Genomic DNA, 14,579 nt, shown 5'->3' with positions numbered 1-14,579 from the left:
TAAACTTAGTAATAAAAGATTGTTTTTGACTGAACGATTTTCCAATTTTCTTCAGTCCCTATTACAAGAAAAACATAGAGAGAGATATGCAATATAAGTTTTATTAAGACTTTGAGCTATAGAATTTGTTCTGATCAGTCCTCTCCAACAAATTTTAATAACGCTGATACTGCTGGCTTTACTCTACAATACATATTTATTTACAAATTTGTTTTGTCATTATTTGTCACATGAATCATTTAGCGAATTTATTTAAAAGGTTTGCACTGCCTATTATTTTATTTTATTCCATGCTCGTATCATACCATTTCCTGTGTTCACTGTGACGAGACATAGGTATGGAGGCTAAGAGAGTTGAGCACCCAGAATGGATCAAAGTGAATGTTTTTGTTATAACTTGTTTTTTTAGTTCATTTTTATTTATTTTTAGGCATTTGTCTTTTAATTAATTTTTTTTCAATACTATAGTTTTAAGTTATGTTGTTAGTATTATGAGAGACCAACAAATATATATCTTGTTTTCATTTTCAAAGAGTTTATTCTGTATTGCTGATAGATATATTGTTTTTTTAGATAGAAAGATTTTAGAACAGAAAAAAGTATATATTAAACAAAGATAATTTATTCAGCAGTGAATTCAGAAGTTTATTCAGCGGTGTTATTGTGTACACTATTGTTAACTGATTAATGCAGTACATTAACCCATTTAGATAATATGTAAAATAAAGCTGAAGAATTTTATTTTATCCTGATCCATATCTGATGCTAACACCTAATCAAAAAGGTAACCTTTTTGATTAGCTGTTTGCTTTGAATATCGCGATTAAATAATAAAATTATGAGATTTCTTATTACATTAAATTTGAATTTTCCCGCCTTAGTTCGGCCACGCCTTTCTACCATTTTGATTGGTATAATTAGGTAAGTCAAACTGTCAAGTTAGTTACAATAGTTTCCGTTGCCAAGCGAGAGGACGCTAGCAGATTTGTCAGAAGAATTTCGATCAGTTTGTATGCAACCACCACTTCTCTATAATTATATTTGCATTGTGTAAGTAATAACCCTTTATAGGTTTCTGGTACATATAAGTACCACTTGATGTTTCAACAAAATAATAATAGATAGAGGTGTATGGTGCTTCTTAAAATGTAGGCATAATAATATCTACTAGCGAGCAGTGGTCTATTTGTATACCACTGTAGGTTTTGTAGTCACCAGACGAGAGATCCTATACTCTTAAACACGAAAATAATACACTCGTTAACGGGTAACAATACTTTATTGTACCAATCGTACAAGTAAACGGCTATATAGCTTAGACAAGTGAAAGTCAACGACTTTTACAACCAGTCTCTGTCACGACTGAGGTGCAACCTAATCCGCCATAATGGATCGAATACATCCTGACAATTGACAGCCTCCCCTCCACTCTCGGAGTGAGTGAGAGGGCGATACAAGTCCCCACACACTCCCCTCCTAGTGTGAACGTTACAATTCAACAAAGTCACAAACATAATATAATATGCAAAGATTAATAAAATTATGTATTTGAAAATCTCACTTGCTTTTTACGAGCGTAAGTTTTTAAAACCTTTTTAACCATTGGTACTGGCAAATCGCCAGGACCGTCCAAGTCGTGGGTTCCAGCCAAACTGGATGAGGTGACTGGCGAATTGCCAGCACCATTCGAGTCCTGGGTTCCAGCTAGACTCGAAGGGGTGGTTAAAGGAGGGTCGCCATCAAGTGTATCAGCTAACAAGTCTTCAGACATGAGATATGCCGGCTTAAGTAGCTCAACCGAGACGCTTTTCGTTTTCCCGTTGATATCGATATCAAACACCCTATCGGACGGTCTTTTAACAACCTTGTAAGGTCCGGAATAAGTTCGTTCGAGTGCCTTGGCAACAACATTGCGTAAGAAAATATGGGAGCATTCATATAAATTTTTAAAAACAAATGCGCGCCTCTTGTGGTTATGTGTGACTGGAACAGGCCTGACAAGTCGCATAAACTCACGAAACTCCTCAATGAATGTGCGAGGATCAGGAGTAAAATCTCCTTCAAGAAAGAATTCGCCAGGCATGCGAAGTGTTGTGCCAAACAAGAATTCGGCAGGCGATGCCTCGGTGTCAGCACGAACATGAGAGCGCAACCCTAAAAGAACCGTGGATAAGGTCCGCGTCCAATTCTTGTCATTGTGACACTTCAAAGCGGCTTTAAGGCAACGATGCCAACGCTCGATCATTCCGTTTGCCGCGGGGTGGTAAGCAGTCGTATGGATATGTTGAGTGCCAATAAGGCTAAGTAAGGCTTTAAATAAGGTGGCTTCAAACTCAAGACCCTGGTCAGAGGTAATAACTTTGGGAGACCCATAACGAGAGACCCATGTATCATAAAAGGCCCGCGAAACAGTTTGGGCAGATTTATCCGGGATTGGAATGGCCTCTACCCAACGGGAGAACCGATCAATCATTGTCAAAATATAATGGAAGCCGTTGCTTGGAGGCAGAGGGCCCACCAGATCGATATGTACGTGGTCGAAACGACCATCAGGGGTTACAAAATGTTCAGGAATAAATTTGACATGCCTAGAAACCTTGGCATGCTGGCAATCTAAGCAGGTTTTGCACCATAATGCAACATCACGGTGCAGACCGGGCCAAATGTACTTCATGCGAATTTGCCTGTCAGTTGATTTGGTTCCACAATGGGCAGCGTTATGTATACGATCAAAGATCACGCGCCGTAATGGCAAAGGGATAAAGGGGCGAATGGAGTCGCCAGAGACATCACAATATAAAGATGTCTTGTCAGGACCAAAGTCGAAGGTTTTAAAACAGAAGTCTTTATGGGGGTCTTAATAAGCTCTGCCAGTTCTTCATCTTTGCTTTGCAAATCAGAAATTTGTTTTGGAGAGATGTCTATGGGTAGAGAAAGAGACTCAATACGTGTCAGCCACCACAACAGTCAGCCACCACATTATCTGAACCTTTAATGTATTCAATGCACGTAGTAAATTGGGAAATGTATGAAAGTTGGCGAGATTGCCGGGGAGAAGCTTTGTCTGGACGCTGAAGAAAAGCGTAGATCAAGGGCTTATGGTCGGTCACAACCTTGAACTCCTGACCTTCAAGATAATGCTCAAAGTATTTAATTGCCTCGTAAATGGCTAGCAATTCCCTATCGTAAGGACTGTATCGAGTCTGCCGAGGGGACAATTTTTGAGAATAGAATGCCAAAGGCTCCCAAGACTGCTTCGTTCCATCAATCGGTTCAGACAGTTGTTCGAGGGAAGCACCAATCGCAATGTCAGAGGCGTCGGATACCACACGGAGTTCCGCACCAGCGCGGGGATGGACTAGTAAGACTGCACTAGCCAGCTCCTGTTTAACTTTTTCAAAAGCTCGTTCAGACTGATCCGTCCAGATGATAGGACTTTGATCATTTTTATGCGAGTCCTTGAAATATGCATTTAAAGGAGCTTGAGAGGAGGCCGCGGTAGGAATATTGCGATGGTAAAAATTTACCATGCCTAAGAAGCGGCGAAGCTGAGAGACCGTAGAAGGCTTGGGGAAACTTAAAATGACTTCAACCTTAGTAGGAATAGGAGATATACCACGATGGTTAATGCGATAACCCAGAAAATCAATTTCATTAACGACAAGAACACATTTGGCGGGATTTAAGCGGAGACCAAATTCTCTAAGTCTTTCGAAGACTACTCGTAAATGAGTGTGATGGTCTTTAATGGTTTTGGAGAATACCAAAATATCGTCCTGATAAGCAAAGGTAAAATCAAGATTGTTCAAGGCTTGGTTGAGATATCTCTGAAAGGTCTGGCTAGCATTACGCAAGCCGAAAGTCATGAACATGAATTCGAACAAACCGAAGGGAGTTATTACAGCAGTCTTTTCGATGTCCTCAGGATGAACTGGAATCTGCTGATAAGCACGAATAAGATCAAGCTTGCTGAAGATTTTTTTACCATGTAATTCACTGGAGCAGTCATATAAATGGGGAATGAGATATTTATCCGGTTTGGTGACAGCATTCAATGGTCTTTAGTCACCACACACCCGCCACTCGGTGTCACCCTTTTTGACCATATGAATGGGACTTGCCCAAGAGCTAGAAGAGGGTCTACACCTACCAGTATTTATCCAATGCTGGAACTCCATTTTTGCATACTTAAGCTTATCAGGCGGTAGCCGACGAGCTCGAGCTGACAAGGGAGGTCCTGAGGTAACTATATGATGGAAAACTCTAGGAATTTTTGGAGGAATATTGCAGGAGCTGCCTGTAATTTCTGGGAATTCTGAAAGAACCTTTTTGCACTCACTATCTATCAGCACACAATGTATGGAGTGTACAGGAGCCTCTTTGAGAATTCCTTTAGAGCATAGCTCAGTTGAAGTGTCCAGTAAAGATTTCCTGCGTAGATCAACCGCCAAATTATACTGAAAAAGTAAATCGGCGCCAATAATAGCATATGGAACCTCCGCGATACAAAAGTTCCAGGATATGTCACGCCGCAGCCCCAAATTCAAAGTACGAAGCGCCTCACCATAAGTATTTATGAAGCTATTATTAGCGGCATAAAGTTTTAGCCGAGCCGGTCTGTCGCAAAACCTAGGATCGACTGGCACTAGCGAAATGTCCGCACCGGTATCGACAAGATAAATTTGACCTGTGGTCCTGTCACGGATATGAAGACGTCGAGAAGGTCCAATCACACCTTTACCTGCCGCCTCCAAACAGGAAGGTGTAGAACTTAGTTTTTTGGCTTAGCCGAAAATTCCGCGAACATTTTATACCACTCTTTGCACGAAAGAGCGTTATTCGGGTATTTCTGATGCGCATAACATAACTCGGATTTTGCAGAATTACCCCTGCGACCCTGATTGGACCCAGACCGTGACCGACCGCGACTGCGTAAGCGTTTAAATTCCGTTTGCATTTGCTTAAATGATTCCATCATGGTGTCAAATTTTGCCTCGAGCTTTTGAAATTCAGAGCGGTCTACCGGCAATGATGGCACGGGTTCTTTAAACACCCCGAAAGCTTGGGGAAATTCAGCGTTCGAACCAGGTTGACACGAAATCTTGTCGGCGATAGTGGCTAAAGTTTCAAGGTCCTTGTCTGATACAATCGTTAGAATGTCGCGCTGTTGTTGCGAAAGACAATCGAGAAAGATTGTTTTAAGAACTTGATCCGAGAGGTTACTTTCATTCAAATCACGAAGTTGACTCAATACTATAGAAGGTTTGCAATTAACATCGACACGACCCTTTAATAACTTTTTTAAGCTGTCCTCTTTAGATAAGGAAAAACGTGAAACAAGCTTGGCTTTTGCTTGTTCAAACGCATCACCCGGAAGTGGACTCGATTTAATAATTGAGCTGATACATTTGAAGGCTTCCGCATCGTCAATAGCCATAACTAAATAATCGAATTTTGTAGAATCTACAGTTATATTGGCACGGCGGAAAGCGGCATCGACCTGAAAAAGCCAGCACTAAATGTCAGAAGTTATAATTTTGGGAATTTTAGGAGAAACAGCGTCGATGCGGCCTTCATTACGGCCATTACCGGCAATAACGTTAGCCAGGGCGTCCCTGACATCACGTAGTTGAGCATTAGTTTGATCTAATTGCACTTGTAGCTCTTCAGCCGACATTATGGCAACAAAATGAATAATATATGTGAAATAAATGAATAAAATAAAAAAATATGATCTAATTTTAAATTAAAAATAGTTTCCAACACAATATTTAATACAGTAAAAACAGTGACGATAATTAATCAAAAGGGATGATTATCACACATCCATAATAAAAAACTAAAGAAATTTAAACTTTTGTACCTTTACGCACTGTACTGAAGTATCAAATCAGCTGATCCCTCAATCACAAGTTTGAAGTTTGAAATCAGCTGATCCTGCTGTCAGACGGCGAGATGCAAGAGTCAAGTGGCGAAACGTCGCGCCCCAAAGTACAGCAACCAGCCAAACATCCAGCAACCGGCAAACATCAACCGTACGAACACTACCAACAAGTGCGGCCAACAGTCGAACTGCAAAAAGCCGGCTGCACACAGCACAATTTCAACCGGCAGCAACTGCGTGCCAGAATATTCTGCCTAGCAATACGAACAATCACAAAGCTGGACGCACACGATGGCAGATGGGAAAAATTGGTGGTAAGAATACTGAAGACGGCACAATTTTTCAATAAAATTCATTAACAACACAACTGAGCGATCACATCACCGTTCCAGGGTAAAATTACCAAATAGCGTACTAGTTCACTGCTGAATTACAGTATTACACCACTGTAGGTTTTGTAGTCACCAGACGAGAGATCCTATACTCTTAAACACCAAAATAATACACTCGTTAACGGGTAACAATACTTTATTGTACCAATCGTACAAGTAAACGGCTATATAGCTTAGACACGTGGAAGTCAACGACTTTTACAACCAGTCTCTATCACGACTCAATGCCAAATCCGCCATAATGGATCGAATACATCCTGACAATTGACAGCCTCCCCTCCACTCTCGGAGTGAGTGAGAGGGCGATACAAGTCCCCACACCACATTTACTCTCAGCTCCATCTAGTACAAAATAAGTACACTATTCGTCTTAAAGTGGTACAAATATATACTACTGATATTTTTAAAAACTACAGTGCTCTTAGAGAGTTTTTTAGAGTTTCGGCCTTTTTTTTTAAATGTGGTAAAAGTTTTTAGTGGAAATTTTGATATAGACGGTAAGTACTAACTAGTTAGTTATAGATTAATTTAAAAGTTTTAGTATGTCTGTATAAATAATCCTTGTTTACGACGAATATTGGTAAATGTTCGTTTTTAGGTTATAATAAACATTTTCAATGACCTGATATATTTTGTAGGAAATGCTTATTACAGAGTTTCTACTACTTTAAACTAGTGTGGTATATACCATAGTAAAAATTTATTCCAACCACGGATGAAATATCAGTGCCGCTACGATGTTTTTTCCAAGAAACAAAAGTGGTACATATTTGTACCACTAAGCGTTAAACAAAACTCTTAACGAAATTTGTTTATTTTTGTTTTTTGTCGTTATTTTTAGATGAATGATAATAATAAACATGTTTTTGCCAGGTCTTTTTTGAAGATACGTATTTTGGCACAAAAGTCGTAAATTAGGCTTATTTTTATTGAAAATCTTGTCGTATAACATCTTTTTTTTATATAATTTATACACATATACCATAATAAAGTATTTTTTTAGATTGATAAAAAAAATAAATTAATAGAAACAAAAATAAAACAATAATATTGTTTTATGATAACTACCTAATAATAAGGGTTTATTTGTTATAATATGGATGGAGATTGATTTTATGTATTATTAGAACATAACCTGATATGAAAAATGTCTGATGATATACCAAATAATATGTATTTCTTTAAGAATTAATTTTTTTGTTTACTGTTTTAACCTTAAATAAATAATAAATGCTATTTTAAGTTCTGTTAAATAAATCAGATACAAGCAAATGCAATATGTTTTATTTATTATAAATAATTTCTTATAATATATTATGTGGTACACATATGTACCACTAAACATATTGGTTAGTAAGTTTACAGAATGGCTCTCTGGTACAAATATGTACCCCATAACTCAAAATAAAATCAAAAAAACTTTCTTTTCACACTTAAGATTTCTTAAAAGTAACATACTTAGAAGGTATTTTTCAAAATTGTCTGTATTAAGTAACCCCCAGAGTTCTGCCCTATAAAGGGATAATATCGGCATGCCTCATTTTGCTGTGTGACTGCATACTGCACTATTGAATTTTAAAGCGTTGTTATTTTTTTTTCAACTTAATATGTCTGCTTATACTCCTTCCGAAACAGTTCAAATGATTAAATGATTTCATGGAACCAATTCCGCAACAATGTAGGAATTTGTTTTCAATTACATTTAAAAATAGACCGATTCCATGGGAAACAACAATTTTACATATGGTTTCGAATTTTGAGACATTTTGAACAAATGATTTGCAGTGGATTCAACACGATTAAGTAGAAGTGCTGGAGAGGAACTAGGTATGGACCATAAAACTGTTACCAGTGTTTGGAAAAAACATAAATACAAATGTTTCAAATATTCCATTTCCAATTTTTTAAAAGCAAATAAAAAAATGAAAAAACAATTTTTTTACGAAATATTCTATTTTCAGAAGAATCTTCTATTCTATTACATGGGAAACAAAATCTTGTCGTTGTTCGGTATTGGTCTCGAGAAAATAAGCACAAAGGTTTTTAATTCCGTACTCAGTATTCTCAAAAATTAAATGTTTAGGCTGGAATTTTCGGCAACCATATTATAGGGCAATTTTTTATTGATAATACTTTATATGCCCTAAAATACCTTGAATTGCTGCAAAACCAAGTTCTTCCTGTTATTGAAATCTTCCCTGGGATCGCTCAATTTTCATTATGGTAAGAAAATGTTTAACAAACACTTCTCCTAATCGTCTTATTAGTGGAACTGGCAATATTAAATGGCTTTCTAGATTTGCACAGTTGCCTTTAAATGACTTTTGTTTTTTATGTAAAGGAGGCTATTTACAAATATGAATTTAGTAGACCAACAAATTTAGAAGAGCTGCGAAAGAAGCCTTGTTAAATATGCCAATTCCATTTTAACAAAAACGTTTGGAAGTACGAAATAGAATTTAGGATAAGTTAACTTATTATTTAGCCAAAGAAGTAGGTCTGTTTGCGTCTTTTATTCAAGGAATTAATTTTTGTGAAGTTTATTTTTATTTTTGCAGACTCTTTACATTTTTCTACTTTTATCAGAATTTATATATATTTTTTAATAGAATAACCCTTTTATTTTGATTATGCAATACGCAGCATAAAGACTTGACTGTGATTACGATTGCACACTAATGTATGTAAATCCTGCATCAAAAAAATACTTTAGAATTGCCTGAACTTTTGCGTCTTATTTTACTAAATGTTATTGCAATTGACGCAGTTGTTTCCCCTCGAAGTCAGACGCTTACTAACGTCGTATTGAAAAACAACTACTTAGCATGTGTGCCCGCAGCCATATTTCGCCTTTAAGCACCTCTCTTCTATATGTAATGATCGATTCCCCAACCTGTATGTTGTAGTTCTTCTACTATCCATATACAGGGTGTTAATAAAGTATGTTGACAAATTTTAACTGTGATGAATATTCCATGATTTACAATTGCTTTTAAACCCTCCACTAGCGCATCGATAATGTTACCCAGCATTTTTTGAAAATATTGCATCACAGCGATTTGTTTTGGTTATAATACTTTTAATATTTAAGCATTGTACTTATCTAGATACTTATGACCGACGTGAAAACAATTCAATTCATTTATTTTCTCAAATAATTCGACAGCTGTCAAATATTGGTTTTCTTCTACCCATTCTATCCTTCTATCCAAAACCTCCAAATATTTTTAAGTTTTGGTAATTACTAATTGTCATAATGGTCCAGTTCAGTAATTAAGAAATGTCATATATGCATTTCGTCTACACAATGGCTCTGGATAACTCTGGACGAGCACTACGGTTGAATGGTGATCGATTTACACAACCACCGCTACCTAATGTACAAACATTCGACAACATTCACGCTCAACTATGTAAAACAGGCAGTTTCGAGAGATCCACACATGTAGGAAAACCAGCAAGTGTAAAAACCATCCAAAATCAACTATCTGTGCTTATTGCAATCGATGAGGACCCCATAACAAGTATATGAAAAATTGCGATTTTCTTATAAGAGTTAATTTTTACAACTGGTTGCGTGAAAAGTAACGTTACATCAACATTTTCTAAGTCGAATACTATTCATGGATAAAGCATGTTTTTCGGGAACAGAACGTATGGTCTGAAGAAAGTCTCCATGCCTTAGTTGAAAATAATATGCAATACGACTTTTTGATCAATATTGGGATTGGAATTATTAATGACGATTTGATTGGCCACTCTTTCCTTTCCCCCAGACTTAGCGACAAAGAGTATCAATGATTTTTGGAATTTGAGCTACCTATTAATGGAGGAAATTCCTCTTAGAGAATGACGGCGCATATGGTATATGCATTACGGTACATATGGACACAGTGACGTTGCGCGAGAATTCCTAGATGATAATTATCTAAATCGATGGATTGGAAGAGGAGGACCACAGTTATGGCTGCCTAGATCGTCCGACATCAATCCTCTCGATTTCTTTTCCTTAATATTTAAAATCATTAGTATACAAGACTCCTGTTCAAAGCATGGAGGACTTTTTGAGGAAAGCATGGATGGTCGCTTCTTTGCAAAAATACAAGATATTATTATTTTCATCCACTTTCACATTCAGCATCAGCAACTTATACAATCATAGGTTATATCAACTGTTCAATAAATACGTTTCATTATTCTATACGTACTTAGAACGTTACTTGTATTTCTTTAGTGATAGTGTTCGTGATTAAAGACGTTAGGGACCTATATTCATATGAACAACTCATCTACAAATTGAGATATGTAATATGATTACTATTGATTGCTTACTAACCTGTTGATAGGAGCTCCGATATGATTAGCGAGCAGAGCAGCTGCGCTAATCTGCTCTGGAGGCTGTGCAGTAATGCCCACGTCGTTTTTTAATTGATGAGCTAATGGTTTACACTTGTCTCCTCCAGCACTCCGATGCACGGCCACCACAGATGTGGAAGATCCGAGTGCGCCTCCGGACCTAATAATAGAGACGAAGAATAGTACTTTATACACTTATAAAATATAGGGTGTTTTTAAAGTTAAGTCATTTATTTCAACACCATGCAGAACTTACCAAAAGAAGTTATTATAATAAAATTAACTTTTATAAAAGTTGCGTAATAAGACAGTTACTTCGACACATGATCGGCAAATCCACGATTCTTTAGAAGTTTCGATAATTTCTTAAGTTTTCAATAAAATCGTGGTGTCCACGATTTTTTTTTCGTTTTTTGGCCTTGTGCTTAGCACATTTAGCGAATTAAATCACAAGATTTTTTATTGCGCTCTTAAAGTTCTTATAGAGCATTTACTGTTCAATCATGATAGACCAACTCTTTCAAATAGCCCCACAGAAAAAAATCAGAGGCGTTAGATCTGGGGTACGAGGAGGCTAAGAAATGGGTCCATTGCGCCGTATTCGGAGACTCATTATTTAGATGTTGATGACTTTCTTGCCTAAAATATGGTGGCGCTCCATCATGCAGAAACCAAATATTTTGTCTCACTTTTTTTTTCCTCTCTTGGGGTTCGTCCATTGTGCCTGAATACTTGAGGTGTATGTAGCCTGTAGGCTTATGGTGCTCACCCCGATGTTACATCTACACTACCCAGCCTAGGACCTCGCTGCTCTTTACCAGCCAGTTCAGGACTTTTCGGCTGTGGTACCTAGTGAGTTCAGTGTATCTCTTCCAAATATTTGTTATCTTTTACGGAACAAGGCCTCGCAGTTGCAAATAACGTATCGGACTGTTTCTGGTTCGTTTTTGCACAATCGGATATTAAGGCTTTTATTATATACTCCAATTCTATTCACGTGTCGTTTAACGGCCATGTATCCCGTTCTGATACCTATCAGCATTCTGAGTTTGTTCCTCCCAAATGTAAGCAGGTCTCTAGTCATTTTCTCGTCTATTTTAAAGTTCATAAACGTGTTTTCTGTCTTCGGCTTTCTGATTTTTATCCAGTGAGCTTGAGCTTGTTTTCATTTCACCCAATCCCTGATATTACTGCGGATGGTTCTTCTTGGCACTCCTAGTGCAGGTTCCGGTCCGATGTAATTTGCCGTAGAGCCTTTTCTTGCTAGTTCATCAGCTTTTTCATTCCCTAGAATAAGCCTAACTGAGTTGCGGTGATCTTCTAACTGAGTAGCTTTAATGCTAATAGCTAAAACCCTAGGGTTCGATAGGGCTCTTAGGGCGGCTTGGCTATCTGTTATTATTAGGATCTAGTTATTAGTATATGCTCTCCTAATGTTTTCCCTAAAACATTCTAGCAACGCAAATATTTTTGTCTGAAAAACCGTGGCAGGTCTTCCAAGCAAATGAATGTGACATTTCATGCTTAGGTTTTCTCCAAAAATGCCAGCTTCCGTTACCTCGTCGGTCTTGGTTCCATCTATGTATTAAAAAAGATTTCCGTCTGATCTGCGGTTGCTGTGATTCCATTCTTTTTCTGCTGAATATGCAACTTTGAAAAGTCTGCGGAAGCAATACTTTGACATGCGACTCTTTATATTTTGCCTTACTTAAGCCTTGCTATTACATGCAGGGTTTTTGGCTACCACATTAGTGCAGCATAAGTTATAGCAAGCACCACTACTCTGGTATAGATTTAGTTTGCCATTTTGGGCTGTAAGCTCTAAGTTTGTCTATGCAGGTGTTTGGTAGTCAATAAAATTGATTTTGATTGCTTTATCAAGATGTTGGTTCCAGCTTAACTTGGAGTCCAAGATAACCCCTAGGTATTTTATCTCTCCCAACATAGAAATTTCTTTACCATGAAAGAATAGTGGCCCAAGGTCCTCAATTTTTCCTCTTTTAGTAAACGATACAATTTCGAGTTTAAGGTAACTGGTCTTGAGACCTTTCTGCTTCTGAGCATCTGCATGATCTCTCGTCTCTTCCAAGATCTCCTGCGGTCCTTGTAATAGATTCAAAAGGTGTATTATCAAAAGCTCCTTCGACTTCTAAAAAGGCAGCTAATAACACCTCTCTCATAAAATCCGGAGTCTTCTCTAGCAAAATTACGAACCTATACAGTGCCGTCTTTGTCGATTTGCCTGAGGTGTAAGCAGATTGATCTTGCAGCAGAGGGTTCTCATCAATGCTCCGTCCCTAATGTGTCTGTCAAGAAGTTTTTTTAGTGTCTGCAGAAGAAAAAGACATAAGTTTTATCGGTCTAAAAGATTTGGCTTGAGAATAGTCAGTTTTTCCGAGTATAAAAGCAACCCGTATTGGCCTCCATCTCATAGGGATATATCCATAAGCTAGACTGGGCTTTAATATCTCAGTAAGTTTATTTATTAATACATCTGATCGTTCTTGCAGCATTGCTGGTTCCATCTGGCCAGTAGATTTAGAGGGCTCAAATGAGTTGATGGCCCATTTGATCTTCCCATATATCATAACTTTTTTGGCAGCTTCTCAGTCCTCTCAACGTGCTTTATACTGACGTCTCAGGAAAATATACCCGAAAACACATTTAAAGGAAGATCTTCTAATAATTGCAGCCGTTTGTGTCGAAAAAAATCTAAATAAATTTCACCGGTCAGTCGAGGTGGAAAAAAGTAGGGTCCATATGCATGCCACACTCCATCTCTTGTAAATGTGGCCTTGTCTGTACAGGGTGGCCAGATAAGAATGCAAAGTGCTGTATTTTGGAAACTATTCGTCGTAGAGACTTGCGGTAAAAAATTTTATTATATTTATTAACTAAAGTTGCTAAAAAAATACCGTGGAAAATATTTTTAGGATTTCAAGATGGTCGCCAGGGGGCGTAACCGCCATCTTAAACCTTATAAGTGATTTTTCACTGAAATCTACCCAGTAAATGTTACGAAAAAATTTATGCTTTTTAAAGCTGAGCTCTACTCGAGTAATTTTTGTTTAACACTTTGTGACGAATCTATTAAAATAAAGTGGTGGGGGATAATTCAATGTTTTTTTAAATAAACAGCTGTAACTCCTAAACGACTGAACAGATTTGAACAAACTTGGTCTCGTTGGAAAAAACATTTATTGCTCCATCAAATTCATCTTATCTGTGATATGTCCAGTTCTTAGTAATGCTGCTAAAGCACGCTTTTTGATCTATTAACAGAAAATTGCAAAATTCTCTAAAAAATTAAATGCAATAATATAACTTTTTTTATAAAAATTTGGTGAAATGATAGCTAAATAGGCCAGTGAAAACCGTATCTCGATATCTTATTCGTAGCCTGAAATATCGAAGAAAGAATATTTAGTTATCATATAATTTTAATAAGACGATATTATACCGATATTTATTGTTATTTATTTGTCTTTTTTCAAGGTTCAATGATAAAAGGCCCCCTGGCGACCATCTTGGAAATCTAAAAATATTTTCCACGGTATTCTTTTGGCCACTTTAGTCATTTTTTACCGCAAGTCTCTACGACGAATAGTTTCCAAAATACAGCACTTTGCATTCTTATCTGGCCACCCTGTATGTACACAAAATGAATTTCATAAAATCTTCATTTCTGCCGAACTGTTCTAAAAGCCACTAGCAAAATATATCTCTTCCAGGATGATCTTCAGGTTGTACCCGTTGATAACGATAAAAACAATAGTTATTGTCGTATTGTTTTCCACACTTTACTATGAGAAACTTCAACTTGAGCTGCTGTAGCTCTAATAATCATTGTTGGGTCGTCTTCTTAATAAAAATATCTTCCTCAATTTGAAACATCTTAGTTTTAGCAGATCTTTCAGCGTCGTCTTCTCGTGTTTTTTTTTTAAATA

General features: G+C 37.2%; 1 protein-coding gene across 1 annotated transcript in view; it reads right to left on the bottom strand.

The window, feature by feature from the left end:
• Positions 1 to 14,579, bottom strand: part of LOC126744387 (protein PALS1) — a 463,284-nt gene that overhangs the window by 223,352 nt on the left and 225,353 nt on the right. Inside the window, exon 7 of the mRNA XM_050451770.1 lies at positions 10,613 to 10,792. Within this exon, the coding sequence (XP_050307727.1) occupies positions 10,613 to 10,792 (180 nt within the window). The remainder of the gene's footprint in view (positions 1 to 10,612; positions 10,793 to 14,579) is intronic.

Source organism: Anthonomus grandis, chromosome 14 (genome assembly GCF_022605725.1).
Source record: "Anthonomus grandis grandis chromosome 14, icAntGran1.3, whole genome shotgun sequence".
Lineage (NCBI taxonomy): Eukaryota > Metazoa > Arthropoda > Insecta > Coleoptera > Curculionidae > Anthonomus > Anthonomus grandis.
This window is presented reverse-complemented; position numbering and strand designations above follow the sequence as displayed.